Source organism: Pungitius pungitius, chromosome 3 (genome assembly GCF_949316345.1).
Source record: "Pungitius pungitius chromosome 3, fPunPun2.1, whole genome shotgun sequence".
NCBI lineage: Eukaryota > Metazoa > Chordata > Actinopteri > Perciformes > Gasterosteidae > Pungitius > Pungitius pungitius.
In genome coordinates, this window is record NC_084902.1 from 24,146,726 (window position 1) to 24,174,698 (window position 27,973).

General features: G+C 43.8%; 3 protein-coding genes across 5 annotated transcripts; 1 reads left to right on the plus strand and 2 right to left on the minus strand.

The window, feature by feature from the left end:
* Window positions 1-1,898: 1,898 nt before the first annotated feature.
* On the minus strand, window positions 1,899-11,250 carry txndc16 (thioredoxin domain containing 16). Of its 2 annotated transcripts, XM_037457444.2 has the most exons (20): window positions 10,855-11,250; window positions 10,448-10,625; window positions 10,231-10,313; window positions 10,024-10,097; window positions 9,837-9,911; window positions 9,238-9,252; window positions 9,042-9,163; window positions 8,788-8,878; window positions 8,445-8,604; window positions 8,166-8,335; window positions 7,946-8,006; window positions 7,588-7,858; window positions 7,440-7,499; window positions 7,107-7,302; window positions 6,479-6,615; window positions 6,295-6,379; window positions 6,027-6,168; window positions 5,130-5,317; window positions 4,859-5,049; window positions 1,899-3,828 (listed from the first exon to the last, which is right to left on the minus strand). In XM_037457444.2, the coding sequence occupies exons 2-20, from the start codon at window positions 10,599-10,601 to the stop codon at window positions 3,659-3,661; spliced, it is 2,445 nt and encodes an 814-aa protein (XP_037313341.2). In that variant the 5' UTR covers window positions 10,602-10,625; window positions 10,855-11,250; the 3' UTR covers window positions 1,899-3,658. The 2 variants fall into 2 exon arrangements, with proteins under 2 accessions (XP_037313341.2, XP_037313351.2); XM_037457454.2 differs by lacking the exon at window positions 9,238-9,252 and having other exon boundaries at window positions 1,900-3,828.
* A 523-nt stretch (window positions 11,251-11,773) lies between these two features.
* On the plus strand, window positions 11,774-19,315 carry gpr137c (G protein-coupled receptor 137c). The gene is made up of 8 exons (XM_037457468.2): window positions 11,774-12,628; window positions 15,385-15,434; window positions 15,638-15,745; window positions 15,843-15,981; window positions 16,255-16,404; window positions 16,900-17,025; window positions 17,137-17,261; window positions 17,373-19,315. Exons 1-8 carry the CDS (start codon window positions 12,254-12,256, stop codon window positions 17,707-17,709), a joined length of 1,410 nt encoding a protein of 469 aa, XP_037313365.2. The 5' UTR covers window positions 11,774-12,253; the 3' UTR covers window positions 17,710-19,315.
* Window positions 19,316-19,652: 337 nt separating this feature from the next.
* Window positions 19,653-27,152, minus strand: acp2 (acid phosphatase 2, lysosomal). Of its 2 annotated transcripts, none has more exons than XM_062561366.1 (13): window positions 26,989-27,152; window positions 24,615-24,710; window positions 24,302-24,388; window positions 24,120-24,180; window positions 23,931-24,022; window positions 23,732-23,825; window positions 23,543-23,643; window positions 23,033-23,116; window positions 22,874-22,922; window positions 22,547-22,635; window positions 22,222-22,328; window positions 21,819-21,994; window positions 19,653-21,728 (listed from the first exon to the last, which is right to left on the minus strand). In XM_062561366.1, the coding sequence occupies exons 1-13, from the start codon at window positions 27,073-27,075 to the stop codon at window positions 21,583-21,585; spliced, it is 1,269 nt and encodes a 422-aa protein (XP_062417350.1). In that variant the 5' UTR covers window positions 27,076-27,152; the 3' UTR covers window positions 19,653-21,582. The 2 variants fall into 2 exon arrangements, with proteins under 2 accessions (XP_062417350.1, XP_037313401.2); XM_037457504.2 differs by having other exon boundaries at window positions 23,543-23,632; window positions 23,727-23,825.
* Between the last annotated feature and the right edge of the window lie 821 nt (window positions 27,153-27,973).

The following is a 27,973-nucleotide window of genomic DNA, read 5'->3' on the forward strand; positions in this document are numbered from 1 at the left end:
GCAAGGAGCGCATGCGCTTGGTCTTTTCCTCTTCTCGCCATCCTAAGATGGATCTGCAGCTGCTCGCCTGTTGGTTGAGAATCTGTCTCCCTTCCAAACATTCCTCTTTCCTGCATCTGTGCAACCCACTTCACATATTTTTTTGTTACGCTTTTCCTATCTTTTTCTAGGGTTTTATCCATATGTCTCTTGTAAGTCTTAAATAGGGCGAAACCCAGAGTGCCTTCTTTACACCCCTCCCATATCGTTATGGTTTCCTCCATTTTCATCACAGGTTATTTTATTTGTTCACACGTGGCTTTTGAACACAAGAGAAAGGACGCAATGCCCAATACTGTGAACCCAATCAAGAAACTTCTACTGTATTAGAGGAATACAGCGCTCGATTGTTGAGGCTTATAACACCAGTTCACCTGTATTGTTTTATTTCTCTCGTGTTTATACCACCATCATTTAACTATGATTTTCCCTTTTACCCTTTAATACATATCCCCACAGATGTGTAATCCGGTCAAACACTTTTCACTGTCAGATTCTCAGTCCTTTTCAAGTCCTGATCCACACAGCTTCCAGGTTTGGTAAAACACCAGGAGTTACACCAACCACCCACACATTTCCCAGTATGAAAAATAACAAATCTTTCCCTGTGTCCTTATTTCGTCATCTAATATTCTAACCTGCCAGTCCCCATATCACACTAATGGGGCTGCAGGACCAGAGGTACCTTTCAACTTGGGTTTTCTTCTGACTAATGATTAACATAAATTTAAAAAACCCTGCTCTAATCTAAACTGCCAGTCCACGACATACATACGTGCAACTGCAATCACCAAAGGGACCGTTTCAACTCTGGATTTCTACCGACTAAGAGTCGACCTCAGGGAACTCAAGTGAGCCCCGTCATTCCTTTTTAAACTCTATATAATTACCTAAAGTTCCCTACCCGCTGGGTCCCTACTCTTACACTGAATCGCCAGTCTTTACTGCATGCGAACGTAACGATCTGCGATCACCAGAGGGACGCAAACTTCAACTCTGGATTTCTAATGACTGAGGGTCGACCTTCGATAGCTCAAATGAGCACCGTCGTTCCTTTTTAAACCCCCTTATTTTTAATTAACTAAATCCCTACCCGCTGAGTCCCTACACTTACACTGAATCGCCAGTCTTTACTGCATGCGAACGTAACGATCTGCGATCACCAGAGGGACGCAAACTTCAACTCTGGATTTCTAATGAGTTGACTTCAGGCAAACTCCTTATATATATAAAACTAAAATCCCTACCCTATGGACACTCATTTACCTTCCCTAATGTTGAATTCAGTGTGAGTATGTGCTTATACTTTACATGTGATCAACAGAAAATTTCCAAATTTAGTTTTAAAATTTAGTGGTCTTATAACGACCTTTTTCAGTCAATGGACAGAGACGAATTCTGCAGTTGACAACAATTTTTTAGATGTGTCCAATCACAGACATTCTATTCATTTAGAACAAAAGGTTGTCTGCTCACCTCTTTCCGCTGTGGGCGCCCTTGTTGTCAACGCTGAACCACGCCGTCGTTCCTTCAGCTTGGTCCGGAAAACGGACACCCCCGTCTCTCTTTGTCCAGGTCAGCCAATCACGTCGGGACGTCACCAAAATTGTAAGATATTTTTGGCGTGTTCAAGGATTGGAAGCCCGGTCGGGGATAATTTAGCACAAATCAGCCAAAACAACTTCTCTCGTTCTGGTAAATTTATTCATCAGATCACAGGTCAAGTAAAAGCGCTGCGTTTGCAAAGGCAGGAGCAGTTCAGGCAGCACGCAGGCTGTAGGAACAACTAACTAACATCAGCAAAAACATCATGTTTTATAACCCAAAAGACAAAGAAAAAGTTTCTATTGGCCCTAAGCTGGAATGTAGGAGGATCTGTCACCCCCCTGCATCCAAAGATCTGGTCACATTCAATGTGCAGACCACCTTGCCTAACGTAAACAATGAACACAGTATGAGTGTTGTATGAAGTGTGGTGTGGCCCTCCCCCCTTATCTTACACATCTGCTGCTAGTTGACCCGCAGACCTTGCTTCCTAAATCAGGACAGAAACAGTTCCCATATATGTAACACAAAAGCCTCTGTCTATAAGTATGTTATCTAGTTCTTAACGACATTAGTTAGAGCATCCCTCCTTCCTCCAGATGTCTGGCCTTGCTAACACATCCTGTTCGCCCCCCGACCTTGAATTCTTCAGCAGAACAGGAAAACAATTTTCTATCTTAAAACTAAGAAAAAAGCTTTTGATTATCACTTGAAGACAGGTCTCCTTGTCCTCTCTTCACAGCTGCTAGCTAACTAGCTTAATGCTAGCTTTACAAATGCATGGTAACGGTCAAAAAACTAATTGAAAACTAGCATCAGCGTTAGCCTGTGCCTATAAACTTCTTACTTCTCTAACTTCGACATTTAACAAACATGTCGTTTCTTCTGAAGCCAGACGGTAAGATGGTTCACCCTTTAACCTTCTTCTTCTTCTTCTTCTTCTTCTTCTTCTCTGACACGTGTCCACTTAGTTCCATTCCGCCATCTCATTTAATATGTTTGATCAGGAAGTAGCGAATAGTGTCTTTTAACCACACAGATTGGCTGTTACAACCAATCTGTTGCGTTCTGGAGAAGTACATTTACTAGTTGTTTTTTTGTATTATTATATTTACATATTTATATACTGATCAGTGCTCTGCACATCTACAAAAATAAACCAATTTAACAAGTACTTTAGAACACTTTACAAGCCTGGTTGTGGAATTATATACATTTTAACATACCCCCAAAACGTGGGCTTGAAAAAACTATTTTTGTCAAATAATAATCGATTCCAACATGATACACCAAACCCTTACAGCATTAAAAAAAACTGATAGTCTTTGGATCCTGTGCTCGGTCATCGGTTCACTCAAAAACTTAAGCTGAAGGGTTCAAAAGACATTCTGCCCTCAACCACAATGGCCCTTCAGATCCCTCAGGAGACGGTTAAAAATCAATGTTCCCTTTTAACTGGGAGACTAATGCATTGTAACAACTCAGTCCCAAAAACCAGATGTTAAAAACACCGTTAAAAATTGAAGAATAATAATAATAATAATGAGATAGGACAAATCCAACTGACCTATTCCGCATCTCCAATGACAAAAGAAAAAATAAAAATTAAAAATGACACACAGCCACAACCTGTTGTGCCGCTGTCCTTACGTGACAGGAATTAAAATGATAGCAAAAGAAAGTTCAGACTAATTTACAAGACACATACACGATGAAAATATATCTGTGTCATGTCACTGCAGTTTCCACGTGCTGTATCATCTAAGAGGGAAGGCAGATGTGAGTTAGTTAAAAACACTTGTGTGGCAAATCATCTGTGGATGACTTAACCGCGTGCGATCGTGTGACTGATGGCGGGCTTTCTGGCACTTCAAACACGTCTTTGACATCATAAAACATGTTTTTCCGGGTACACTCACTCACGAGTTTCCTTCCCCAGCTGAGCTACACACAAAACAATAGATCACATGGTTGGCCAATCGAGTAGAAACTAAGTCAACCAGGAATCAGTCGCTGCAGTAAGAAACCAGGACGTGAATACGTGCTCCTGTGAACAGAACCACGGCTCGTTCCCTCACAGCTCGGTGTGAGGGTACTTGTCCCGCGCGGGAAAGGAGTCCCCTCCTTCTTCCGCCTTTGCCTCTGAGGCTCGCTGTCGGCTGAGGTCAGGGTCCTGCATATCCATGATCTTCAGGAAGTCGAATAGCTCGGCGGTGGGAGGCCAGCTGTCCTCCCCCAACTTCCCTGTAGAGAGAGAGACATGTGGAAACACAGTGCGCCATGTGCTACAGGAGTACAGAGGTCACACGCCTCAACATGGCTGAGGGCGACCTCACTAACCCCGCTGTATCAGAACAATGACAACAAAAACCTTTCACATCTCATCTTTATCTTCACTCTGCGTCTAAAATAGTTTGCAGGTCTGTTCAGGCAACTCCTTAGTTCAGATGAGGACGTGTGGGCTCATTTTGCCCCCCCCCCCCGAACTACATAGTTCAAAAGGTTGGGAGGTTAACCGCTATCTTTAGAGACCATTTTTTATTCTTACAAAATGCTCAAAGACTTGTAGCTGCTCAACTCAAAGCCCCTTGCGATGACCTCTCGGATTCCTCGGGCGGGACAGCCGCAAGCCCGATCCTGCTACTGTCGGCCCGTGGGCAGCATTCTGCTGTGTGTGTGTGTGTGTGTGTGCCTCAGTAAAGGAGATCCACTGTGGGAGAGGACGGCAGATAACCAGTACATCTATTTAATAGTTTCTTTCACGATTTTACTTTGGAAACCTTTGACACGCTCCCCTATGTGTTCCCCTGTGACACATAACCCGCCTCGCCGCTATTTACTCGATCCAGTCTTCTTTTGACATTTGATGAATATTATGTTTGAATCGGGGGAGAGTAATTAGTGTGAATAAATAAGGGGAATTACCAATGGATCTTTCTTGATTGCTGGCTTTTAGCATGGCGTGAGCTGTATTTAAAAACATCTTTGCTTAATATTCTCTGTAGAGCATGACCGCTTTCGGTTGTTGTTAAAAAAAAATCTGTTCTTGTTTTGCGTTTTCTTTGATATGGGATTCGGTTTTGCTTCCCTTTTTAACTATGGAAAAGAATAATATTGAAAAGGAGATGAGAAGTTTGGTTGGACACTAGTGTGGTTAAAATGTATTATTTAAATAATACATGTTGGTTTTGTGTCACATTATAAGATATACCTTCCTACATACTGCTGCCTATACTGTTGCTGTTCAGCACTTCTTCCTCCTCATCCTCCTCACCTGCTGCCGACTCCGTCCCGTCCTCCACCCTCTGCAGCCACTGCAGGACGGAGGAGGCCAGTATGGGCGTATTGGGGGAGTACTGATAGACTTCACTTCCAGAGGGCAAATGGGTGAGGACCAGGGCAGGGAGGGGGGGCATGGAGCCCAGGTACGACCCCAAGACAGACATACCAGCCGGAGTGCGGCCGCTAGAACGCAGACGAAGATCAACAATTTAACACCATCCAGTGGGGTGACTTTGCAACAAAACGGCTGACTCATCGCGTACAGGTGGAGCCAGCAGACCAGGTATCGCGCCATCCAATCCCCACCCAGCTCCACCACTTCTCTCATCTCCTCCAGCAGCGCATGGTTCTGCGTATGCCCGATCTCGTCCTCCTCCTCCCCCACAAAGAGGAGGAGGAGGCCTTTGCCAAGGGCGAGGAAGGACGGCAAGTTTTCCACCGTCAGCTCCGGCTGGAGTTAAAGAAAAAAAGATGGAGGAGTTTCAAAACGTGCACAGTATTACTGGGAGTTCCTCTGCAAGAGAGACAGAATCAAGACGGTTCAAAACGTAACAAAATATATAGTATACCTTTTTAATATTTTTTTTAAAAAAGGTCCGCACTAAGCTTATAACCTAAAAGCAGCCTGTCAGTGTGCGCACCAAAGCATTAGGCAGCTGTTGTGACTGCACCCCCCTTCATACACTCCATGAGGTTGATGTATTTATCAAAGAAATTGTCCTTTTTAAATAGATGAACCCATTGCACCGTGCTGCATTTCGGTCTTGTTAAAAACACAGACCACAGCGCCACCTACAGACATCTTTGGGTATTGTGTGGTCCCATAGTGCCCTGTAGTTCAATGAATCTGGAAATCCAACAACTCAAAACAAAAACAGCCCGTTTCCACGGTATTGCCCTGTTTGCGAATTAGTTAAGTCGGCATTGCTCCCTCCCCTTGGAAAGCGCTGAGGAGGCCTTGGATCCAACAGTCGGGACATGTAATCCGTGAAATTCTGTCAAACGTTTATTCATGGAAAAATAACTTTTAAGAGATTTAAATAGAAGTCTGCCTTGCAAAATTGGCTTTCTGTGGCTGTATTTAAACTCAAAATCAGGAAATTGGAATTGGAAAACAGTTTTAATCAATGTGAAGGAGGGATGAGCACTGTTGGTTTTACCACTGGGTGCAGCAGTGCGGTGCTGATGTGTGAAAGCAGCTCCTGGGCGGAGGCAGAAGCGGGCAGCGCGGGGGGCCGGGTGTGCTTCGCCCAAGATGGAAGCACCAACGTCGCAGGGAGACCCACGCCGTGCTCCGCTGCCCTGCAGGGCACGCCATGTAACGTGGAGACAATGCGGTGTCACGCGTTGAATCAAGTGTCCTTTTTGACGACTGACTAAGCTGCTCGAACTTAAAGTGAGGCATGAGACAGAATTTAGAGTCCTTACCACTTCTCTGCCAGGTCATCGGTCAGCAGTCCGGTCAGCACCTCTCCTCTCAGTGACTTTGCCGCCTCAGCGAACTGCCGCGCACCTGGCGAGACCGGGCGCTGTATTCATGACCGAAGTCATTTTAACATCTGCCATTGAGGCCTCATCATTATTCAGGAAATGTCATTTTACAGACTCCCACCTGCGTCTGAGAGGGTCTCAAACAGTCCCAGGGCCCGATCCGGCCTGTAGCCAGCTGACCCGGGGGGGGGCCCTTCCAGGAGGAATGATGTCACTTCCTCTTGGGTGGACAGTAGCACCGGAGATGGCGGCTGGCTTCTGGTTTGAAGATGGCATGTACGCATGTACGCAGATACACACACGTGGCACAACTACGGTATTTTCAAATATATTTGTAAAAGCTTATATTCTCCCGATGTGAACATGTGGCCAGCGTATATGGGGTGTTTCCTGAATTTTGCTTTTTGGTTGGTCAAACACTGCCATTCTTTGTGGTTCTCCGGTGCAGATTGAGGTCCTTGGTGGAAAGATGTCTAAGACAAACATCCCTACAGGGACATCAAAGCTTATTTAGTCTTTCCTTGTCTCCAATATTACATATGGGGTTTTAGAGTCATGTCTTTAAATGTAGGGCACTACGGACTACTCCAACTACTGAGGAGTTTACATTTTTCCTTGAAATGTTAGTGAATTGTTAACTTTATTGTTGAACTCGCCCTAATTTGAAGTGGAAGGGCAGTGAGGAGAATATAGGACGATTACATCAAGTCTAAATCATCTCAGAGACAAATTCATGCACGGGGACTCACAGCGTGATGAAGCGATGCAGCGCCTCGGTACCCAGCATGCCCCCGTAGCGTTGGGCCGACTCCTTAGGGCGGAGAAGCAAGACGGTGGGGAAGGCTGTGATTGGCTGGAAGGGGATTGGGGGGGAGCTGCCCGACTCGGCGGCGCAGAGGTCGGTCCACTCCGCACAGTTCACCACGCTCATCTGGACCTCGGAACCTTGGAGGGATTTTTTTTTTTTTTTTTTAATCAGCCGAACGTGTCTTTTCAAGACATATGAACAGAGAAACATCATCAATATATCTCCAACGATACTAACGTTCATCAGCGGATTGTTGCCCCGCCCTCCTGTTTACCTTCAAGTCTCTCCGCCACATCACTGAATGAGCTGAGGACGGCCTTTGAAACAGCGTTCCCTGGTGGGGAAAGCGCAGAACAACCATTAATTCCTTCTTGTGTGCTCCTCTGCCAGATCATTCAGTGGGCAGAAGGAGCGCTGCTTACACGGGAGGTAGAAGAGCGCCACCGTCAGGCTGCTCTGAGCCACTGTGTCGTGGAAGTTGTCGGAGGTCAGCTGGGCGAGCGAGTCTGCGTCCGGCAAGTTCAGACGATTCTCAAAGACAGACTCCGCAATTTCATCGTCCAGCATGTCCAGCGCCGCCTCCTCCTCCTCGTCGTCTTCTTCTTCCTCCTCCTCCTCCTCATCCACTGGATTGCTGAAGAGCTCCAACAGCTCATCAGGGCTGTTTGAGTGCAAATACTTTACCTCTGAACCCTTAAAAAGTGCACACACAAGACAAAAAGAAAATAATGAGGCATCTCATTTTTTTTGATCTATAGAGTATTAACGATGGCATCTTACTTTCTCAGGCAGCTTGTAAGCAGCATTATATTCTTCGGGGGTTTTCACTGCGGGACTCTGCCTGACAACAAACACACACACTGAAGTTAGATCTACAGGGGTTTGCTGGGTTTACAGACAAACGCTACAAAATAAAAAAGAATGAACAACACAGGAAACTAAGTCACACCACAACATAATCAGCAATAGTATCAGATCCATATCCACCTGTGCTTTTTACCTGTGCACGAGTAGCAGCAAGGCGAGGCCGCGGAGCCTCCAGGCCAGAGCAGTGGCCTTGTCCAGGTCCTCTCTCTTGGTTGCGGGACGAGAGAACAGGAAGACCTGGGGGGTGTCCTGGTAGGGGTACTGGGGGGGGCGGACCGAGGACGGGTCTTCGTAAACTTCTGACTGTGCAGCGGAGAGAACATGTGCGATTGTGTGCGCGTGTGAATACATTCGGTTCACTTTTGAAAGAAATACACAATGACCATCAAGCCTTCCTTTCCACCCAGCTCACCACTAGTGGAGCCTCCATGAGCTGCAGGAAGGTGTGGAGGCTGAGGGTGGAGAGCGGTTTGCCCATGCGGGTGGAGGGACAGTGCTCGGAGGTCATGGACCTGCTGTGGGCGCTGCAGTGGAGGAACCACACTTGAGACGAGCGAGACGTCTCATCGACACTGCAAGGCGAGACGGAGAGGGAGAGACGGTGAATGCGCTTCCGATGACCGATTCACTCTAGTTTTTGTCTCCAGGGTTACGTGGAACGTGTAAAACAAATGACAAGTCTTTTCTCAGCCGCCTGAGGAAAACACAATCTGGTATATGATCCAGAAAAGGAAAAAAAATCAAAAACAACCGACCCCAGATGGTTCAAAACTGGGCCTCCGGTGATGAGGATGAATTGGTATTTGGATCCATACACATAGGCCGTCTCCATCATCGATCTGTGCTCTTAAGTAACACAATCAGCGAAAAGAATAAGTTAAAATAATCAATTGGACTCGCCATCTTTCACAGTGCGATCCATAAGTCAATTGTAAAAAAAATTAGCCAGATTGTCTCCATCACTGACATTTCTCCAGCCATACATCCATCTTCTCCTTGGTTTCCGTACCTTGTGTTCCCAGGCTGCTGACGTAACACAGAGCGATATCCTTCTTCCCTCTGGCGGCCTTCTCCATTGCCAGCAGGTCAGTTTCTGTGTGAACGTACTTGATCTCTTCGCGCAGAATGGCACTAGAAAAGACAGAATACATCTAAGTATTTCTTAAAAGGATCACTCTGGAGCTCCTCTCTCAATTCGGACATACCTTCCCCCCAGAAGTCTGTTTGGTCCGTACAGACATGAATCAAATCAAAACAGCACGGAAATATATAGTGGTTAGTTCATATTGTAGTTAAAAGGCTGAATATTTTCATTAACAGCTGTTCACTCTAATTTGCTGGCAAATGTTAGCCAAATAGGAGGAAAATTTGATTTTGTAGGGAATGATTTTCAGCGCAATGACTAATATCCAATATATTCACAGCAGTTCAACAAATACCTGCAATCACATGTAATGAGAACATTTAGCACTGAAACAACCGGTCGATTAATTGGCCATCAAGTGAAGAAGCACAGAAAAGCTTCTCTCATTGTAGCTTCTCCGTTGCAACAAAATGTAAGGTTTTCATTATTGTATTTTACACTATAGATTGTCAAAATCTAGTGTGCATGCGATCTATTTCTTTAGTTAGATACTATTTTTTATTAAAAAAAGATTTTGCGTGTTGTTTTTTAATCAATATATTGCTAAATCGTTTTAATAACTACACAAGTAACTCTTTACTCTGTAAATCCAAGCAATTGATTTTGTCCATTGCATGTTTCAGAAGGACTGACAGTCAAAGCGGAGTGTTGCTTACTCACAATAGGACCTCGGACACTATGGAGTTGACGTCAAACACGGTGTCGAGACTAAAACCCAAGAACTCCTTTCCACCTCTGGCAAAAAGACATGGGACAAGAAAATATCAACCCAATGCTTGTTTTCTGGTGTATCTTTGTGAACAAATTTGAAATGTACAGCTCCCTTCTGCCGCTGCACGCCACTGACCTGAAGAGAAACACTGTGTTTATGGCCTTTTCTTCCGCACAGTACCCATGAAAAGGCTCTTTATTGCAGTTTACCTAAACAGAAAAGGGACAAAAACAAACCTCCCATATGACTGACGAGTGTACGTGTCCACTTTTTCCAGGGAATTTTAAAAGAATTCTGCAAAAACGTTGTGTCAAACATCTATGACAGCAGGACTTTGGTTACCTTGCCAACCAGCACCCCATAATGCTGCAGAGCGTCAGCGGACTGATCCAACTCCACCAAGAAGAGAGAGATGGTCGAGGAGACTAGGGACAGATATCAGTTACTTTAAAAGGCTTCAATTCCATTTAACAGCTTAGCGACACCTCAACATAAACTATGAATGTGTATTTCACAAACTGCTACAAAAAACTACAAAAGGGAGGTGTGTGCAACCTACCTAGTTGCTGGAAATAGATGAACAGCGTCTTCCCAGAATGCAATTCATCGCTGAAGTCCGCCGCCGTGTACTCCGTCAGGGCCGACGGGCTGGCTCCCTCCGCGCGTCCTCCTAGCGCCACCTGCAGGAGGAGAGCAGCGATGCACGTCCACATGGCGGAGGAGAAGAGCCTCCGGGACTGTAGATGCGAAACGTTTCGCCAAGCACGGGAATAAACAGAAAAACAGCAATGCTGTTGGTACCGATGTGAGCACTCGTCTGACCTGCGCTATGTGATTATTAAACGAACGAATATGTGTATTCAACAACTATTATTTTTACTACCGGCTGTGAAAACTCAAAAATGTCGGCGCCAGCAACACATGAGAGCAGGGACTGCAGAAAGGTTAGAGACATGTTGACGTTACCTGAGGGAGTCGAGGTGCAAGTCCAAGTGGCACTAACGTCACAAAGCACGAGTAGCGCCGCTGTTTGACGCAGATAACTTACATGACGAGTAATAAAAGAAAGCAGCCTTTTCCTTGGCGTTTAACGTCAACAAAGCACTGAAATGGTGCTTTTAGTTGGGGATGATAGTGCCGTTCATGCTAACGTTGGCTACTTTGAATTACTATGCTCGGCCTGTTTCCCACTGAATGTTCGTGCATGTTTTTTATGAATCGCTAACGTCGACGCTTCACTTGTCAGTAAGATCAAAATACAAAAGTCCGGGCAAGTTGTAATGGTATGCCATGAACGTGTTTGAACGGTGGGTTTTTAATTCAACTGCGCAGTGAAATTTAAAAAATGTATCTCGAGAGAACGATGCAGCATACGTCTGTCAAGCTGCTTGTGATACATCAGTTTCCTGTTATTATTGTATAATAAAGTCCTTAGTTGGGAAATATGTGGCGAGGGCTCTGAGTTGTCCATACAACTTCTATGAGAAACGTAAAAATTACACTATCATAATTTTAGCTGCAAAGACTATGGCTGTTTTACGATTCTATCAAAGCTTTTATTTTGAAGGCATTCACGTTTCCCCCCCACAACTGTTGGTTATCGCTCTGCAACTTGACGTAAAAAATGGGAAATTGTTTTGATGGCCTCTTTCTTAGCAAGAGACGTATATATGCTTCGTTGAGCCAATAAGGTCGGGAAACAGTTTGGTAACCAATAACAGACGACCCGAGGGCGGGAACTGCCGCAGCTGACATCATCATGAGCCAATGGCGTGAGAAGGCTGTGGAGGCTGGGTTGGCTGGATCAGCCAATGAATCAGCGCATAGAGAAAGTGGGCGTGAGGACGTCTCTCATTTGGCAGATTTATCCGCGGATTTAGCTTCGGAAACTGGCCAGAATCTGTGGCTCCAGAATCAGTTGTTTCGCAAGCAAATGCGGCTTATTATGAGCCAAGATGGCGGCATATGAAACGCCAGTTTCCGTTTTAGTCGAGAGCAAGGGGGCGGGTTTAAAACGGCATCACAGCTGATCTGGAGGTTTTGCCCCCCTTAAGTTGTTTTTTGCAGAGAACAGCCTTGCAGAGATGGACCTTTCCCATGTTTTCCTTCTCCGTTTCTTGATATTGTTTAACGTTGCGCATTTGTTTTTAAATCTAAACCCCCTATTTTCTTCAGCCTAGTATCGGATTTAAACGCTGGCGGAGCTTAACTATGACACTTATTCTCAGACTAAACTGCTTTTGTCGCACGCTTTCACCCGATTACCCTCGTCTTTTTTTCATCGGCGGTGCATTTAACACGGTTCAGTTGTAGTGTTCCCCCCCCCCCCCCCCTCCACAGCATCCCATGTGTTAGTGCGGTGGAGATGTTTTCGGCAGGAGAGGAGGTCGATTCCTACTTGTTTACCTCACTGGACGAGTCCCCTGAAACCGCGATCTCCCCAACACTGGAGCTTGGTCTGACTGCCGTGTACACCGTCCTGTACTCCCTCCTGTTCGCCTTCGTTTACCTGCAGCTCTGGCTCATTTTGCACTACGGACACAAGCGCTTCAGCTACCAGAGTGTGTTTTTGTTTCTGTGCTTGCTGTGGGCCGCGCTGAGGACGACCCTCTTCTCCTTCTACTTTAAAAATGTGGTGCAGGCCAACCGGCTGCAGCCTCTGGCCTACTGGCTGCTCTACTGCTGCCCCGTCTGTCTGCAGTTCTTCACACTCTGCCTACTGAACCTCTACTTCACACAGGTATGACTGCACGCAGAGGGGGGGGGGGGGTCAAGAAAACAGCTGACATCACAGTTTTGTCAACAACAATTTGACAAATACATCTAGCCTGTTGTCATTTTTTCAGCAAATAGTTCCACAACTACAGCTCCCATATTGCTTTTGACAGTTTGTTTAACATACCTAATAGTTAATTGAGAGCATATTAGCAGACCATTGACACCCCCCCCCCCCCCAAGCCATAAAGGAATGGCTCATCATTGTGTCAATGCTGTGTCACTTCACCACTCCAAGACACCCAGCAGGGACTCTTTGAGTTTGCACCTGGGTAAGAAATACTCCCCCCCCCCCCCCCCCTTTCTTGGAGTTTCCACCACAGATTGGTGAAATGTGGTTACTGTAATCACCACTAGGCCTACATGTTCTACAGAGTCTGTTGACTGACTCAAATCAGGTTCTAAGGCTTTGCAGATTGGCTCAGTTCAGTTCACTGACAAAAACAAAAGCCTGCGTCACATGAACATTTTTGTTTAATAAATGGACAAGAATGGAGTAGCTGTTGCTCAACACCTGCCCACCCCAACTGCCAAAGACCGGTTTGTTCCTGTCGGCAAACACCAAGACACTTTGGGACTCTCGGTTGGTTGAAGATCAAACACGGCCTTCTGAGGCAAACGCAGGGTGCATCTTTAGTCACATAAAATGGGGGTGTGAGTGAGAAGGAAGCATGTCCCACTGGATGAGTGGAAATTAACAATAAGTTAATGAATCCAACGGTGTCTCAGGTCGCAAACCTGTCAAAAGGATAAAAAAAAACAATTTATTTTTGTGTGGTGGTTATGCTACTTTGCATAGCACAACTGGCACACTGCCGTTTTTCCCTTTCCACCATTGCCAACAAAGCGTTCCTCCGCAGTTAATCGTCAGTTCGAAGTATGTATCTCAATCCATGTCCGGAAAACCATGTGACTGGCGGGCTCAGAGAACAAACTTTTCCTACTTGTGGTTTTGTGTCTCGCCAAGTCAGACATGACTAATAGATAGCATTTCCTTTCACAGGAGAATGATGTCGGTCTCGGTTATAATAAAACTATGAATCAAACACTGAAAGTAATTTAACAATATGGTAATGCAATGACAGTCGTGAATCAAATTAGCCAGGATCTTTCCTGGTGTAGACCAAAACAGAGCTACAAAAATATCAAATATTGCACCTGCACAAACACAAGGGTTTAATTTGCAGTTTATGCATTCGTGTGACAACGACAGATTGACCGACTACCATTCAAGCTCTTGTATGTAGAATAATCTAATACAGATCCATCTGAAGTGCTGAATGGAATTAAATTTCACAAAAAATAAATTTCATGAAAAATAACTTCTTCAAGACTTTCAAAAATAATAAAAGGAAATTTCCTTTTTTATGGAAATGCTCATATCTCATTGACATTGAAAAACCCACGGTGGACCCATAGTTTATATGGGTTCAAGTCAACCAAGGCGTTAAACAGTGTCTTATACTAAAGTGTTTGCATGAGACCGACTGCATTTTAATTCATAGAGAGTAAAGGAAGGTGCCCAAGTTGATTTGGGGATAAAGTTAATGATTAAATGTGACTCATTCTTAAAAGCTTTAACCAAACCAACAAAGACATTTACGACCATATTACAGCATCAAATGTCCACCTCTTTTGTGCGCTGCTGCTAAACAGTGCTGCTCAATGTTGAACTCACAGAGAGTTGTGAACAGCATCAGCAGAACGCTGATATAACATCATGCCACCACTGTGTTTTCTGATGAGTCAGGCGTGACTTCTGGCTATTTACTTCTCCTTTTTAAAACACTGGAGAAAATATTCATGCTAATCTCTTCCTCCGCTGGAAGAACTAAGAAAGGACGAAGATTTAGCTGCATTTTCCCCGTGATGTTTGTGCGCACATAGAGTCTGTAATCTGGTCGTGTCCTTTTGGCTGGCTGCTTCATTTCTGGGTTACCAATTACCTCCCTCTGGCCTACATCCTCTCACAAAAGGCTGAGTGTTTATGTGTGTTTAATCTCAATGGTGAGCAACGATCGAGACCTCTGTGGCCATCCAATCACATAATATCGAAAATATCTATTGGTAAGAGATGGTGCGCTCCCCACGTTCGTTTAAAACAGAATAAACTACATTTTGGGGTAAACAGTTTGCTACATCTAAAAGGTCATTGCGGGACGACGGTGAACGGGCCCAGTGGAGGCCTGCCTGCCCAAACTGGACTTTCTCAAGTCGGTTGTTGGCAACATGTTGGCAGGTTGTATTAAACAGAAATGTCATTTTGGTTTGGCTGGTTTTTAGGTGGATAAATTTCATAACATGTCATGGCAAGAAAAATGATTTTTGTATTTTCATTTGTCAGGTATTTCTTGCTATTTTCTTCCAGTTTGCAATGACTTATGGATACTTGCATCACTTTGTGTGTCATTTTAGTGTATATATTTAATGGGCTAGCCTGGGGGGGGGGGGGGGGACCCATGAAAAATAAAGTGTCGATTTTTTTTTTTTTTTCTTCTGATTTCCAGTCGGCCAGTTGGCTCAGAGGCCTTAATTTATTCCTCTCAATTATAACATATCGCCTCGGGCAAAACACGATTTTCATAAAGTCAATTTAGAGTGTGCACTTGAATGTTTACACAAAAACCCTCCCTTGCTCTCCTATATTATCTTAAACAAATATATTAAAGTTATCACCATTAACTGCTATGTATCCTTTTCTTTCTTATTTTCTTTGTGTAGGTGATGTTTAAGGCTAAAGCCAAGTATTCCCCGGAGCTCACAAAATACAAGTAAGTCTGTCCTTTTAGCTTTATTCATCTTCTTGTTAATTGCAGTTTTCTCCTTCTTCCTCTCTCCAACCAGACTTTCTTTTCCCTTCCCTACACACATAAACACAGTTGTTTAGCAAACTCAACACATTTCAATAAGTTGTTTTTGCATAAATAAATGTTTTGGGCCGTCGTCTTACTGTCTTGTCCCTTTCCCTCCCCAGGGTTACTCTGCGTTTATTCTTCCTGTGTCTCGGTGTATTTTTCCTGGTGGTGAATCTGACTTGTGCGTTATGGGTGCAAGGAGCTCTGGAGCGCTCCGAACCTCCGAGGTAAACGAAAGCAACGCAAAGAATACAGCAAATTTCCTCTCGGTTAAGCGCCCACGGAACAGTTTCACCTGAGAGGTCGTGACCTTTGTGTCTGCAGTGACGGGGGTATCCAGCACGCAGTTCTGGCCAGGGTCTTGATCAACGACAGTCTGTTTGTCCTGTGCGCCGTCTCTCTTGCCGTCTGCGTCTACAAAATTGCCAAGATGTCCTCTGCCAACGTTTACCTCGAGTCCAAGGTAAGGCTCAAAATAAATTCATGCTATCAAACCAAATAGTGTGTTGTGCTCAGGCGAAATTCTTGTACTACTGCTTTTGTGTTGAGATATTTATAGAAAAACTGTATGTCAAAGTCATTTTTTTTATAGTTTTGAAATGCAATCATATTTAAAAACAGGAATACTTTACTAACCTTTTAGTCATTTTTTTGTCTGTAAACTGTAAATTTCAATGGCTAACAGTTAGACAACGGATGCATGACTTGTAATAAATGTGGTTACTTTTTTACCCAGGGTACATCAGTGGGCCAAGCTACAGCCATTGGATCTACGGTGATCCTGCTCTACACATCCAGAGCCTGTTACAACCTGGTGGCGGTGGCCATGTCGCCGCAGGACCGACCCAGTCCCTTCAACTACGGCTGGTACAGCGTTTCCGATCAGGTACTGGACTGAGAGGAGTGGGTTTTTGACAGAAAACCAGCTTTTATTAAGCCAGAAACCCAGTGCCTTTGTTTGTGTGTGAGTTGTTTGTGTGTGAGTGGACAATCCATTGAAGGAGCTTTGCTAAAGAAATGCCCAGTAGGTTAAAGGGCTTTGTTTGGCTATAAATAACCGTATATTTGTGTGTGTGTGTGTGTGTGTGTGTGTGTGTGTGTGTGTGTGTGTGTGTGTCCTGACCTACATCATGGCTTAGGATTTGAGATGGGTAGCCCATTTTAAAGGATTCCATTGTGTGAATGTCATAATCAGACATTTTTAAATTCCTTTATTGTGATCTGTCTGAATACAAGCTGTCTGTTAGACATCTCAATTTAAATCTGTCTCTGCTGGCTGCCATGTTTCTGCCGTGCTCCAGAATGGACAAACAATGAATCTAGATAGACCTATCATTCTCTCACATTCAGATGATGAGTCTTAAATATTTATGTAATGCAGGCCGAAGTGCAGGAGATCAGCGGCGAAGCCTACATAGCGTTTGGGATCATTCTGTTCTTCTGGGAGCTGCTACCTACAAGTTTAGTGGTGGTTTTCTTCCGAGTCCAGAGACCAAATCAAAACCTGGTAAGATAACATGTTAAAAGTACAAATTGCTAGCAATAGTCGGTGGGATAATACTGAACCTTCAGGGCTGTAAAGTGTAATGGAACTTGGACATCTCTTTTTGACTCTAAGGCTCCAGGAGGGATGATCAACAGCCACAGTTTCAGCTCCAGAGCGTATTTCTTTGACAACCCTCGACGGTACGACAGCGATGACGACCTGTCCAGGAGCATTAACAGCAGGGCCGATCGCGCCAGGTGGGCAAACACCCAACAAAATCACTACCCTGTATACAAATACTTTTTGGTTGATTTATTTATTTATTTTCTTCCCGTGCCTCCTTCTCTTCTTCTCAATCCACCCGTCAGCCTCCTCGCCACCACCCCCCAGCTGGGCACGTCGAGTTGGTACGGCTCCATTCAACGCGACGGAACTCTGGCGGTGGGCGTAGCTCCCGCCCTGCAGCCGCCGCCCTCCACGGCCCCCCTCCTCTTTGCCTACGGAAACATCCAGAGTCACCACCACAACTACTACTCCACCCCGCAGAGCAACAACCACAACCATCACCACCACCATCATCATCACCACAGTAACTACTTCTCCACGCCGCAGAGCTATTACTGTGGCTCGCAAACGTATTTCTGCACCCCACAGATGGAGCAGCGTCCATCCGGAAAGATTGAAAGAAACTTGACTAATAACTAACAAGTTCCTGCCTTTTTTGTCACCATTTTGCTTTCCCGGATGCATCAAAGCAGGTACTCTTGAGTAATATTCTGAGGCATTGCTCCAAATCGCCAAATTGCTCTAGTGAAGATGCTTGCATCCCTTAAGACATCACTGTCTTTAAATGGGATACATGGACCGGAAAGAAAGCAAGCGCAGGCCGCGGACCAGAGATCTAGCACTAACATGGCTGGTGCACCCAAAACCGCAAAGACCAAACTTTTAATGTTTAAACATTCAAGTCCGTTATCATTTCTAAGGCTGGAATCATCAGGGACTGGATACACATCCTTTTCTTGGAAATGTCACCCAATTGTGCTTCTTCTGTGGAACGAGCCACTCTGCTCAGACGTGCTCCATGTTGCGAGCTTGCTAACGGAGCTAATTCCAAACTATTCACTTCCCACAGACACCTGTGGACACGAAGACGTGCTGTCTTTTGGAGCAGTGCTAGTTGCTAACGGTTAGCTTTAACTCCTAATCTGTTTCAACTAAGAAAATTCTTGGAAAAACCTAAATACAAGAGGCTAACCCCAAACTTCCATCTATCAGAACATTTGTTCGTGGTAAATGTATTTAGTTTTCAACTATTTATAGTCAGAGCCACAAAAATAGAAAAGCTGTATAAATGATGTTAGCGAGCTTGAGACTTTAGACGCCAACTCGCTACTGGATTTGCGTGATGTTTAGATATGTCAAATAGACTTAGCAGTATTAACAACTGTCCCCAAAATAGGTCATTTTCAGGGTTGACAAATATCATCCGATTATTCATGGAAATGCGTGTTCTTCGTCAAGCTAAATAGCACACGGTCAACGTGTGAAAAATGGAATCTCTAACTAAATGGGGGGGTCCACGCATGAATTTAACAACCTTTTCAGGCTTTAACAAAATCGGCTCATTCACGGTAACTTAGTACTCTTGTAGGAATATACTGTACTCCCAATAATGATGCAATGGAAAGTGTGAAAAAGCTGAGACAAGAGAATTAATTACAAGTACCGTTGCTGACTGTTTGATCAGTCTTCCACATTTAAGTAGAAATCAACCCTGGAATTGTTCGTCAACAGGGTGAAAATGTTGCCAAAACAGAAGTTTGACCAAAAACCTGTCATTTAGTTTGATCCTTTAGTGAGTTGTAGGGCAAACATTTGCACTTAGTTCACCTTCAGAGAGAAAGACGTTGGGCATGGATGTAGGATTCTGTCTCCTAATTGTTTTATGAATTTTCTTCAATCATCGCCTCAATTTGATATTTTACCATTTTTAGCCTTTCAGAAAGGAAATATCAATGTGCCATCACATCTTTATACTTTCATTCCTGAAGGAGTCTTTGCACAAGAAACAGTTGGCGTTTTTTATTTGTGTGTCAACTTAATCAATTTCTAATCCATGTGTTATTGAGTCTGCGTGTGTGTATCTGTGTGTGTGTGTGTGTGTGTGTGTGTGCGGTCTTAGATTTTAGGTTTTCAATTTTGCTTTTTATTTGATCAATTTATATCATTAAGTCACACATTTTCTGAATCTCATGACCAATTAAAGCCTGAAATAATATTTCACTTTAATGGAGCACTTTCATACATGCACCCAGTTCTCAGACCTAAATCAGTATACCCATCTGTGCTGAGTCAGGACTGAATGAATAAATGCTGGCAAACTCCACGGTACGTAAAAACAAAATTCAGATGTCTTGAAACTCTATCTGTAAATGACCACGTAAACACTGTATTCAAGCAAGAAATGAAAAAGCATTGCATGTATCAACCAGACTCACAGGACGCTGAAATGCAGCCATGTAACCGAGGCTGTTCTCTTGCAAGAAAACCCACATCTGCAGTGCATGCTTCTGCAGAGTGCAGGAACTCATGTCATACTTTCTTTACATGGTGACATCATGTGTTTAACAACGTTGCTCTATCAGCTGTACAATGGAGATTGTTTTCATAATTTTTTTTTTTGTTATAGATTAATTTATCTGTGGCATTCTGAATGTAACCTATTGTGTGACAGATCACTAACTGTGTATGCAAGAAAAGCGCTACCATGTTTAAATAAAGGCCTACTGCACTGTTTTTAAGACACACAAAGCGGAATCTTTCATCTTTCCCAATCACAAATATTAATTTGAAATGATGCAACCCATAGGTGTGATCGGTGTCAAACAGCCAGTGAGTTGCACAGAAATTCTTCTTATGCAGCCGGTCACGTGGCCGAGTTTACTAGTTAACACGTTTAACCCAAATTAAGTCAAGACAGCAACTCGCTGCAAAAATAGTTCACCACAGCGTATGTGTTGGACGTCTACATTCGCATTAGTTTATTTTTCCCCCAAAAAACAAGAATGAATTTCATAGAGCCTTAATTCTAATTTGAATGACAGTTTGAACATAAATATTTTAAGCAAAGATCAGGTTCTCCATGTTTGATTTAACTACAATGACTGACACTGCAAACTAATTTAGTGCAAAATTGTGACTTAAGAATAGAGCCAGATTCTGGACAATGTTGCATTGGGATTTGAAATTTATTTGAGCCAGAAGACAAAGGTTTTGGTGACACATCCCTCCATATATAGACACTGAACCCCTAATTTTTGGCTGAAGACCCTTAACCCTGGAAATGACTTGACAGTAACTGTGGTGTTCCACATAAGTTAGCACTTTGTGTGGCTAAATGTAATTTAACAGTCAGCATTACTCTTTAATTTAGCAGACACTAACCGCTAGCATGATAACTATTGTCCCTATAAAAGGGGCAGTTGCATTACCAAAATACAATGTAAACGTTAGTTCGTTTGAGTGAGATATCATTAAATAGAAATATGAATTGATGAACTAGCTCTTTAATACGTTTTGGAACTTTGTTACATCCCACCTATGTCCGTTTCACAAGCTCACCGTTAGTTGAAACAACGTTTAGGTCCGAACATGAAACATTCAACAGTAAAATACAATCCACTTATATAGATGAAAAATATGGGTTGGGGGTTTAGTTGTACTTAAAAAGAGTATTCGATCAACAGTTCAAAATAAAGTTGCGTTGAACAGGACTGCTTGTCAAATCATTCACAGTCGGATTGAAAGACAAAGTTTACAGTGTTTCTGAAAGCTGCATATTTAAGAAGCTGGTTGAAAGGCGCACAAGAGATTTAGCTGGTTGCCATTTTGCTAAAGGACACTTGTAACGATGCTCTTGGTTGTTTCGCTCGGTGCGAGTCAGCACCACCCTGCTGCTCCATTGTGGAAATAGTGCGTCTAACATCTGCACCAAAACAAGCCAAAATATCAAAAACACTTTAAGGCATCTCGACCATTAGTCCTCACAATCACACTGCAACGCACAAACTGGTAGCCCATGAATACACCCGCAGATGTGAACACATACGTAGTAAGCGAAAGTATTCTGCTCATGATAGAAAGTGAGCTTTGAGAATGATATCTGAGGTGAAAGTCCTGTCCTGCATGTTTTTAACGAGAATGTGACGAGCCGGGAAGACACCGGGATGCCAAACTATTCATACATAGACAGCAGACATCTGGGACATATTTGGCCACATCAGACCAATGTGGGAAAACGGCAACTTCTTTAGAAGACAAACTGACTAAAAGTTGTTTTCTCCGCTTCATTTACTTCACATTCCTGGTCCCTCAGATGACGTTTCATCCATTGTGTTAGTGTCAAGAGCCGAGGAAGCCGTCATTGAAGTTGCAGGTCCCCAAACATTGTTGATGGAACCAGCCCCACAGACATTTTTTTTTATTTTTTTGAACAGTTCAAAGTTCATCGTCTTCACTGCTGCTGCCCCAGGACTCCATGCTCGCCGATGTCCGAGGGACGAGTCTGTGCTCCTGTCAGGATTCCTCTACGGCTTCCTGGTTGATCACTTGGTGGTAACCCCGGTTACCGGTTGGCTCCTTCTGCCAACACATCACGCCGAGGAGGAGGATGACGAGGAGGAGGAGCAGAGAGCCAGACACTGCCAGACTGATGATCACTTCTGAAGACGGATCAAGACATCGGATGAGTGGGGGGCACAATATCGCTTTGATTCGCAACCTTCAGTATTTTGTGTGTGTTTTTTTCTCACCTTTATCTCTCCCCTTCAAAGGCAGTTGACATTCCTTGTCGCGGTCTTCTGAAATGGAGAGCTTTGTTATTCTGACAAAGTCGTCCAGGGGGCAGTCGAGGGAGCAGCCGGGTAACTGCAGAGGGAACGCCTCCTCTTTGCTGCTGTTCCGGTAAAACAGTGACACAGAGGCAGAGCTGGGGGGCAGACAGGAAGGGAGGAGAAACAAAGACAGTTTTAGAGTCTCTCATTGTTTGAGGGGAAGATGCATGTTTGACTCTAGTTGTGTTAAAGTAAATGTCTATTCTACATGTATGCACTTATAAACATCCTCCCTGGTGTCAGCTCCTCATTAGCCGATGAGTGTTTATTCACGTTATTCATTAAGCGAGGGTCTACAGCTCATTCTGCGTTTGTGATTCACCCGTTGTCGTCCCGGTGCAGCTCAAATATTTGACAGGAGGCATATGGCGGCTGTCTTCCGTTGAACACATCCAAGCTGGCCTGCAGGGCGGCTACAGTGGTGTCATGCTGTGGAAAAGGCGCACACATTACAAAATGAAACGTTTCAAAAAGTCTTCTTGGGAAATGTGCTGACTTGCTTTTTCTCCCTGAGGGATAGACGATCTACACCAGTCTGTCTTGGCACTACACATTAAGCTACAGGCAGAAGACACCTAGGATTGATACTTGAAACACTGAGCGTGGCTCTGTCCAAATGAGAGGGAAAAAAAATTTGTCAATCTTACTGCCGACAGCATCATCATTTTAAGCTTCAGTTTTGGGTCTGGGACGGCCATCTTGGAAAGATTCTTCACTATTTCACCCAACAGGATGCCTGAAAGACAAAGACACCTATTTAGCCCTTTATTTTAAGTCTTGTGATGCAACTCCAGTAATGTAATTACAAGTATTAAACCCAATCCCTTAGTGCCACAGAGCTTTATTAAAAAGAAATCAATGAGCCGTACTGTTGCCCTGGGTAACAAGTCCCATCATCATCATAAAGTGATGCTAAAAACACTTCTCTTCCAGTTTTGGTAACATTTGAATTTCTCTCAATTTCACTCGTGTACCTCCCTGCAGCCGGCTCTTTTCTTGCCGTTTGTAGAAGCCAAATGTGACCTGTATAGAAATAAAAAAATATATAACTTACTACACAACAGCATTGAGACCATTACGGGACACCAGAGGTCCAAAACTAAAACCATAGCAACTGCAGATTCTACTTTTACCTGAAATCCAAAGTCTTTGAGCACTCGCAGCTTTCCCATGACTTCAGGAGTCACCCAGTCAGGAAGGGTCATGTTGTGCCGGGACTGAATTCACAAACAGAAAACGCAATGGGAATTAAGGAAACCATAACACTTTAAGACTCTGGCCTTAAAAGGAGGAACTACAAAAACCGCAATACTTTATATTGAGAGTTCTACATGGCATTGGAGGCATGCTGAAATGCAAGCAAAGACTTGGGTTAACCAGATAAGACATTGCACATGTGACATTGCACCAGACAATTGCACAATTCTCTTCCTCCAACAGGCCGAAAGTCCATGGGGTTCCTTAAAAACTGACGAGGGCGGTCGAGTCACAAGACAGAAACCAAACACCATGAGAGCTGTTAACACAAGACGTGGAAAAAAAACAGCTCATCCCTTGAGCAAAAGGGCCGCTCTTATTTTAAAGTGAAAGTGCAGCAAACCAATAAGCCATTGTTGGTCATGTGCGTGTGTGTGTGTTCTCACCTCACAGAACAGTGTGTCAAACACGCTCCAGACGGTTTCCACGGTGGTGTTATTTAGTCCGGTTTTATTCCTGACCAGCTCGATGAGGTCCTGCACAGAGGACCGCCGAAAAAAAGCCATTAAAAACAGGTCATGTTGATTTAGACTTTGCTTCTCTACGTTACGTGAAAACCGGCCCCCACACCTGGTACTCTGTTGTGACATTAATAAATGCCTCCGTGTGCTCTGTTTCGTTCATCAGCTGTTTGTAGCGAGGACAGTCCCCCAGAGGAAAAGAGAGAAGCTAAAAATAAAATAAAAGGAAACAAAGACAGTTCAACAAAAGAGTTCATACAGAGTGTGTACAATCATCCACAGCAAAGGTTGAACTATGTGCACAAACACATACCCTCTCCTGACTCTGCGGCACAGTGTGCACAGGTATCGGCTGCCACTTCAAGTCCGCCGTGAAGACCTGGCGACCCGTGGGGGGGTAGAGACCTGGGCGGCGGACAAGAGAGTGTTAATGCGGGCCATAAGGAGAGTTTGACCAATCGTAGGGAGGGGCGGAGGAGGGCGGCAGCGCTGGGGGTCTGACCTGCGAGGTTGGCCTCGGCGCTCATCAGGGTGCGGTCGTAGTCCGTGCTGCGGACGGAGATCTGCGGACAGAAGCGGTTATAAACACCGGCATGTCGGAGCGCCCCCTCTCCACTAAATACTCATATGAACCATTGTCTGTCTGCGAGGTGCACTGATCAAGTGTCATATGATCAATGTTACCTCGTGTCGATCATACGATTCGTTCAGGAACCCCTGGTAACGACTCCTGAGAAACCGGCCCAGATCCAAGTGCTGCCTCATGCCCTCCTGAAAGAGCACACAGCAATGAGGTCACAGGACGTAGTTCAACTTTGACACACTTTGCCCGATAAATGAGGTTATAATGATGAATAATAAATAAAAAACACAGGTCGCCAGATCACTGTGCTAAAATTACACTGTGACTGAGCAAGCCACGGAGAGCTTGAAATGTACCCAATAAGGTATACATCAAGAAGATCCAGACAACAGAGGATGCTCTGCAATGCTCCACCTGTGATAGCTGTCCAAAGCCCTGTGGCCACTCGCTCTCTTGGTGAGGGTCGGTGGGGTAGGTTTTGATAGGGGACCGGTCGCCATGACGAAACAACTGGAAGGGGGACAGAAAGGAGAAGTCAGGCAAGACCCAACTGAAGTACAAAAAACATCCTGAATCTTCTTTCTTAGTAACCCCAGCTAGTGAACATCACTTTAATATATTGGAAACCTAATTGAAACGGAATATACAAGAAAATGATGGCTTATTAACAAAAGGACTTCATGACAGAAAAAAATGAGCACATTTTTTTTTATTATTCAAGACAGAGCCGTTTGATCAAGTCAATACGATTTTGACTATTTCAACATGTGACATGGTCAGAAATGAGTCATAAGAATTGCACTGCCGCTTCACAAGTCATGGCGGAAGGGAGGTATTAGTCGGGCAAACCGCTGCTGCGAGCGCCACAAGGACATATTCATGCCAGTGTGGAATTGCTGTGCGTAGAAAAATAACAAATAAATAATGAAAATGTTAAACTAGCTTCTCTGGATGGCTCGCAAAAGGGATAACATTTGTAAACATGCAGCTGCTCAGAGACTCAACCAACAGCTTCATCAGAGTTTGATCAAATCGACTGTCCAAGAGAGTAGATGTTCCAACCTGATGGGGCCTTAAAAGGGAACATTTCCAGAAACAGAGGAAGCACTGTAGGCCTTAATCGTGCAGAGCCAGAAAGTAATATCCGTATCCAGTCGATTAGGCCACGTTCCCAAATGCTGCCACATCAGCAGGCCACTCAAATGGAACAGTTTTGAGTTTCAAACAGTCTTCAGAAAAGTGTGGCTCTCTTGTGCCGAGAGCATGCATGACCGAGATAAAGTCTGTAAACACTATTCGAAGGGTGGATTATCCCTTTAGAACACCTAATCGTATCTGCACCTTGATCCATCAATGGTTATCAGGCAGGCCACAGTTGCTTAACGAGTAAAATAATAATAATGTTACATCAACTGCCGCGATGGGACTTTTGTACGAGGAATAATCTACGCTGCCCTCCTGACCTTTACCTCCAGGACTCATACATTAACAAGGAAGATGCCGGATGTCACGGCTTTAAGACGAGAGAACACAAGTGTGTCCGGTGCCTTTTTCAATTCTCACGTCCATGACACATTGACCATTATTTAAAAAGCTAAAAAATAAAAACTCAGAAAATAGGGGAGGTGTGGAAAAAAATATCATTCTCACCATCAAGCCAAAGAGGAGTTTAAAGTATACATTAACAATACAGTTCAAATGAGGCAAACGGTTCATTTTGCCATACTCAAACTGCAACTTTCTCATTACAATATTTTGACCCATAGGTTGTCGGCGTGTTACCAGCTTATCCTTTACTCTACGGTGACCTACAGACTTTATTCCTTCAACTTCCTGTGAGCATCTCAATGTTTTGCATTGGAAATGAGCAGATGGGTGAAAGTCACTGGCTTTTGTTTAACAGATAAATGCAATAATAAAAAGGGACATGCAAACAAGCACCAATGTGCGGGAGGGACGATTTAGTGCTGCTTTCAAACGTTACTTACAGAATCCCAATCAGCCATAACGCTACATTTAGAAACGTTCTCTATGTATTATATAATGGGATTTAAATTCAATTAGCTAATAATAAGCAAGATGTTCACGTCATAGTAGGATTGCAAGATTGCCAGCTGGTGTCTCATCTGCATCGTCTGTACAGAGCATGTGGACGACAACAGTTTTCTAAGGGTGCTCTGTGATCAGTCAGGACAGCTGGACCGTCAATTATTTTAACAAGTAGTTCTGCTTTCTAAATATGCGCATCTCCACGCGATCACATCAGAAACTGGGAGTTTCTACATGACACCAAGTTACAGTCAACCTGACAAACATAGTAATATGTAACGTCATGCAAGTTAATAACCACGAGCTGCGTTTGTTAGCAGAGCTCCATGTTGTGTTATTTACTGGTTTCGTTGCGTCACACGACTCAAAATAATGAACAAGCCTAAGCCTTTACACGTTGCGAGTCAAACACTTTTATTCGATTATGTTATTATTTTTGCATCGCACATTTGCAAGTTAATTGAGCGAAATAGCAAGCTTTGTTTACCAAACACAAAATTAGCCTCTTAAAAAGACATTGCTAGGTGGATTGTCGACATGCCGAAATGACGACTGCAGCAGTAGGACTTATTCGCAGACTAATTCCCTTCTAGATCAATATGCAGGTTTGCTGTGCATTAAAGAAAACACATAACTTGTTCAATTTTGAATGGAGATTCGTAAGCGTCTGTCCACCATGAATAACTCCAGACTTCAGCACAGCTTCCGTAGCGTTATACCACTTATTAACAATACTCACCACAGTTACGTATACTAGTTTTCTTTCTGACGCGGCTTCTCGACAGACAGAACCGAGCAGCAGAAAGAGCAGCGCAGCAGACACCATGTTTCCGTTTGTGGAGGAGAGCTACAGATGGAGGACAATCACAAACAGCCTTCCTAGTTAGTCAGTTACTTCCTACATTCGTCACCCCAGGAGACCCAACCAATAAGCGTGTTCGCTGTCACGTGATGTGTGTGACGCGCGACATCGCGGAGCCCCCATCATGTGCATCTCAGTTGTGTGATCGACAAGAAACATCATCTGCATCTGTTTGATTTAGTAGAAGATTTGAGTTGGAATCCAAATTGCATAATTGTTTTTTTTTCTTTTCCTTGCATTAAAAATACGTATGTCAACCTTATGAGACACTGGTTTTTGACTGAACTAATTATTTCGTGATTCTGACTTATTGGACAATCATAATGAATCATTCATTATACATTCTGGGATGGTGAACCTGAGAAGGAGAGCATTTTAAAAACATTTTAAAATGTTACCTATTATGAAGCGGATCCAAGAAGTTTTCCCAGTAACGGCTGTGCAGCCTTTGTCCTCTGCCACTAGATGTCAGTGCTGTGCTAAATTCAAATAGAAATCCTCTTACACGTCCAACTAAAAGTATTTGGCATAAGCTGAAGCTGAAGCTTTAGCCGCGATAGGTCGAAAAATATGATCTGAAAGTTTTTATTTTTATAAGAAGAAGGTCAAGATTTGACATAAGAAAAACAAAATAGGTCATACGTGCCTCTGGGAACTGAAGACTAAACTACAAATAGGTTAACAGAAAAAACATAAATATGGATCAATTGGTAATTGAAATATGTAATACCTGCAGCTTTAATTGCAATGGTTCGATTGTAAAAGTAATTTGCCTCAGGACGTTTGTTTCATCTCTGTGTGTTTGTATATATGCATATATATGCATTCAGGCATTTGCCGCCGAGGCCTCTCCTCTCCTCTC